At 45.3% G+C, this 3,207-nt stretch overlaps 1 protein-coding gene across 1 annotated transcript; it reads left to right on the plus strand.

The window, feature by feature from the left end:
• The first annotated feature begins 2,386 nt into the window (after positions 1-2,386).
• Positions 2,387-2,904, plus strand: LOC114635256 (carbonyl reductase [NADPH] 1-like). The gene has a single exon (XM_028783929.1). The coding sequence runs from the start codon at positions 2,493-2,495 to the stop codon at positions 2,829-2,831; it is 339 nt and encodes a 112-aa protein (XP_028639762.1). The 5' UTR covers positions 2,387-2,492; the 3' UTR covers positions 2,832-2,904.
• Positions 2,905-3,207: the final 303 nt, after the last annotated feature.

Raw genomic sequence — 3,207 nt, forward strand, 5'->3', positions numbered from 1 at the left:
AAAAAAAAAAAAGGTTAAAAGGCAAAAAGGTAAAGGATGGGGAGGATAAAGAGGAAAGGCATGAGAATGGGGAGGAGCCAGGATGGAAGGGACACTGGATTATTCAGTACCTGGTCCCTGAGCCACTGGGCCTCATATGAGCCACCTTAGATTGCTTGGTGTAAAAACAGCATTGTTCCTTCAGGAAAGTGTAGATCCCTCTGTGGGATGCAGTGAGGAGGTCAATCCCCCACCATGGTGGCAAAGAGTCAAGTTCATCTTGAATGGCTTTGATCTGATTTGAAATGTCTTTAACAGATTGAGGCAGTTTCTAATGCAAGGTACAATAAACCTAGAAGGATCAGGAGGGCCTACCTTGGTCCCCCCCCCTCCAGTGGTCCTAATTGTCATTATACTCATCTGCAGCTCTGTTTCTTTAAGACAGCAGGACCTTCACAACTCTCAGGGTCCTTATATACCATGAACTACCCCTGAGTGTGGCTCTTGTACTGAAATAATTCAGTGAACATCTGTCTCACTCCAGCAACAGAAGAAAGGACCTGGTGGTATGGAAATTGCATACCAAATAGTCACTGGTATAAAAGAGAAAACCACAAACTGCTGTTATCCTGAATGACAAAGCAGTTGTCAAGATCATGCATTGTATGACTTCACCTATGTGACACCGCTGAGCACCAAGGAGAATGGAGGGGTGTCTGCTCAAGAAAAACTGACAAGAAGGATCCTGGTGCTTTGTGTCTTGACTGTGATGGCCACCAAACCTAAAATGCCAATGAAATCACATAAAATAAATAAATTTACCTGAGATCAAAAAAGAGAAGTCTGAATAGAATTGGAAGCTTGTCTTGCTGTTGATACATATTTTACTATAACTTTGTAAATGTGTATAATTTCAGTATTTCTTACAATTGCATGTGAGTCTCCAAGTACTTCCATAAAAATGTCAAGCGATGGGTGCTAGGGAGCTCAGCAGTTCAGAGCATTGCTTACTCTGATGCCCAGCACCCACATGGCAGCTCACAACCTTGTATGATGCTAGCCTGTGGGATCTGATGCCCAAAGCTCTCTTCTGGCCTCTAGGCATGCATATGGTATGCAGACATATGTTCAGTAAGAACACACATACATGGTTTTTGCCTCCAGTGATTACATGGGTTCCAAGGATTGAACTCAGGTTGCTGGGTTTCAAGGTCCTTGCCCTTACTTGCTGAGCCATCCCACCCTGGGCAGCCCGCCTTCTGATTATTAAGGCTTGTTAAACAACTGACTAGGAGCCTACTTTGAATGGAAAATAACAAGCAATCTATATGAGGCAATAGAATCTTTTGAAATGGAAATGTCTTACATCTGTTTCTTCTACTTTACTGTATTCCGAATACAATGACCCTCATGCACATACAGAGAGGTCTTCCTGTGCAGTCAGTATAATGAAAATATCTTACTTTAATCTAAATGGCCATTTGTATCTAATAGGAACCTACTGAACAGAGAGAAATGAAACTTGACCTGGAGATCCCTATTTCCAGGGTGTTAGGAACCAGTGAGGAAATTTGTTTCCCACTACTGAACCAAATGTAATTTTCTGAACAAACGGCATCATGTCATCTTAAAAAGGACTAAACAGTGCATCATGACGCTATTTTGAACACAGAAGAGCAGCTTTCCCTGAAGGCTCACACCTCTGTACACTTTGGTATTAACATCCAGGTAAGGCAAAGCTCTTGGAAATATCTAAAGGGCTACTCCAGGCTAGTAAGGAATGTTTCCTACCACAGTATTACCTATTAGCTTTGCTTTAGTGCCCTAAGAGAAAAAAATCTACACAAATTCTGATTCCTCATCGTTTTCTTCCAATTTGTTCAATTCAACCTCCAACGACTTACGTGGCAGCTTAATGTTTTTAAACACCAGAAAGAATACATACGGAGGTCCAATTTGCAATTTGGGTAAAAGAGTGAAAGATTAATACAAACACTGAAGAAGACCGAGTCGCATGAGCAAGCTGAATGCATGATTGCCAGGAAGACAGCTGAGTATCCTCTCTCCAGACTTCTCCTTCAATCTTGCAAGGCTGCTGGCTTCAAAACTTCTTAATGGAAAAGCCTAGATGTCAATCATATGACCTCGCACTTTTCCGGGCTACTTTTTGACTTCCAACAGCACGGAGCATAATCTGAGATAAGAACAACCTGACACCTTTCTCTTCATGGTAAATTTTTATAAAACAACTGGGAAAGTGAGCCACTTCCAAGATATAACAACAATTTGAAAAAACTCCACTTAAACAAAAACACACTGGTTAACAATCAGGCTCCGGACAAGCCACGCCCAAGTGGGGAGGGGCTTAGACTGCGCATGCTTGCGGGATCAACGCCGTCCGATTCTTGGCCAATAGAATACCCCAGTATAGACCAGCTGTCCGGTTGCCTCTAACCTGAAGAGTTTGACCCAGGATCCTTGGTCTCCGACGACCACCCTACACACACGAAGCCATGTCTTCCGGCAGACCCGTGGCGCTGGTGACCGGTGCTAACAAAGGAATCGGCTTCGCGATCACACGTGACCTGTGTCGCAAATTCTCCGGGGACGTGGTGCTCACCGCGCGGGACGAGGGGCGGGGCCGCACGGCGGTTCAGCAGCTGCAGGCAGAGGGCCTGAGCCCACGCTTCCACCAGCTGGACATCGATGACCCTCAGAGCATCCGCGCGCTACGCGACTTTCTGCTCAAGGAGTACGGAGGACTGGACGTGCTGGTCAACAACGCGGGCATCGCCTTCAAGGGTAAGCCTTGGGGGTTGGAAAGGGAAGGTGGCTTCCCCAACGCCTGTTAACATGGTGGCATAAGCCTCTCTGGGTAGCATTCCTAGGACCAACAGGACTACAGTGTGGGACACTGAAAGAGATCCCCTGGGAGAAACAGGACAGGCTAGTGACTGCAAGGATGCAAGAAAGCAAAGCCTCAGTCATCGCGATCTTTCAGAGGTTTGCCTCACGCAGTTGAAGAGTAATTGGGCTTAGGGATGCTTAAGTGGAACACTTATCGATAAGTGACATAAAAACGAATTGAGAGAAGAGCCCAGGGGAAAGGTGTTACATTACGATCCTGATATACAAACTTGACACAGCCTCCCCCAGTGGTGGTGTCTCTCAAAAACAATAGAACATTGTCAGATGGACAGTGAGGCAGAGCTGTAATAAACACTGACT

Source organism: Grammomys surdaster, unplaced genomic scaffold (genome assembly GCF_004785775.1).
Source record: "Grammomys surdaster isolate TR1022 unplaced genomic scaffold, NIH_TR_1.0 74708, whole genome shotgun sequence".
NCBI classification, from domain to species: domain Eukaryota; kingdom Metazoa; phylum Chordata; class Mammalia; order Rodentia; family Muridae; genus Grammomys; species Grammomys surdaster.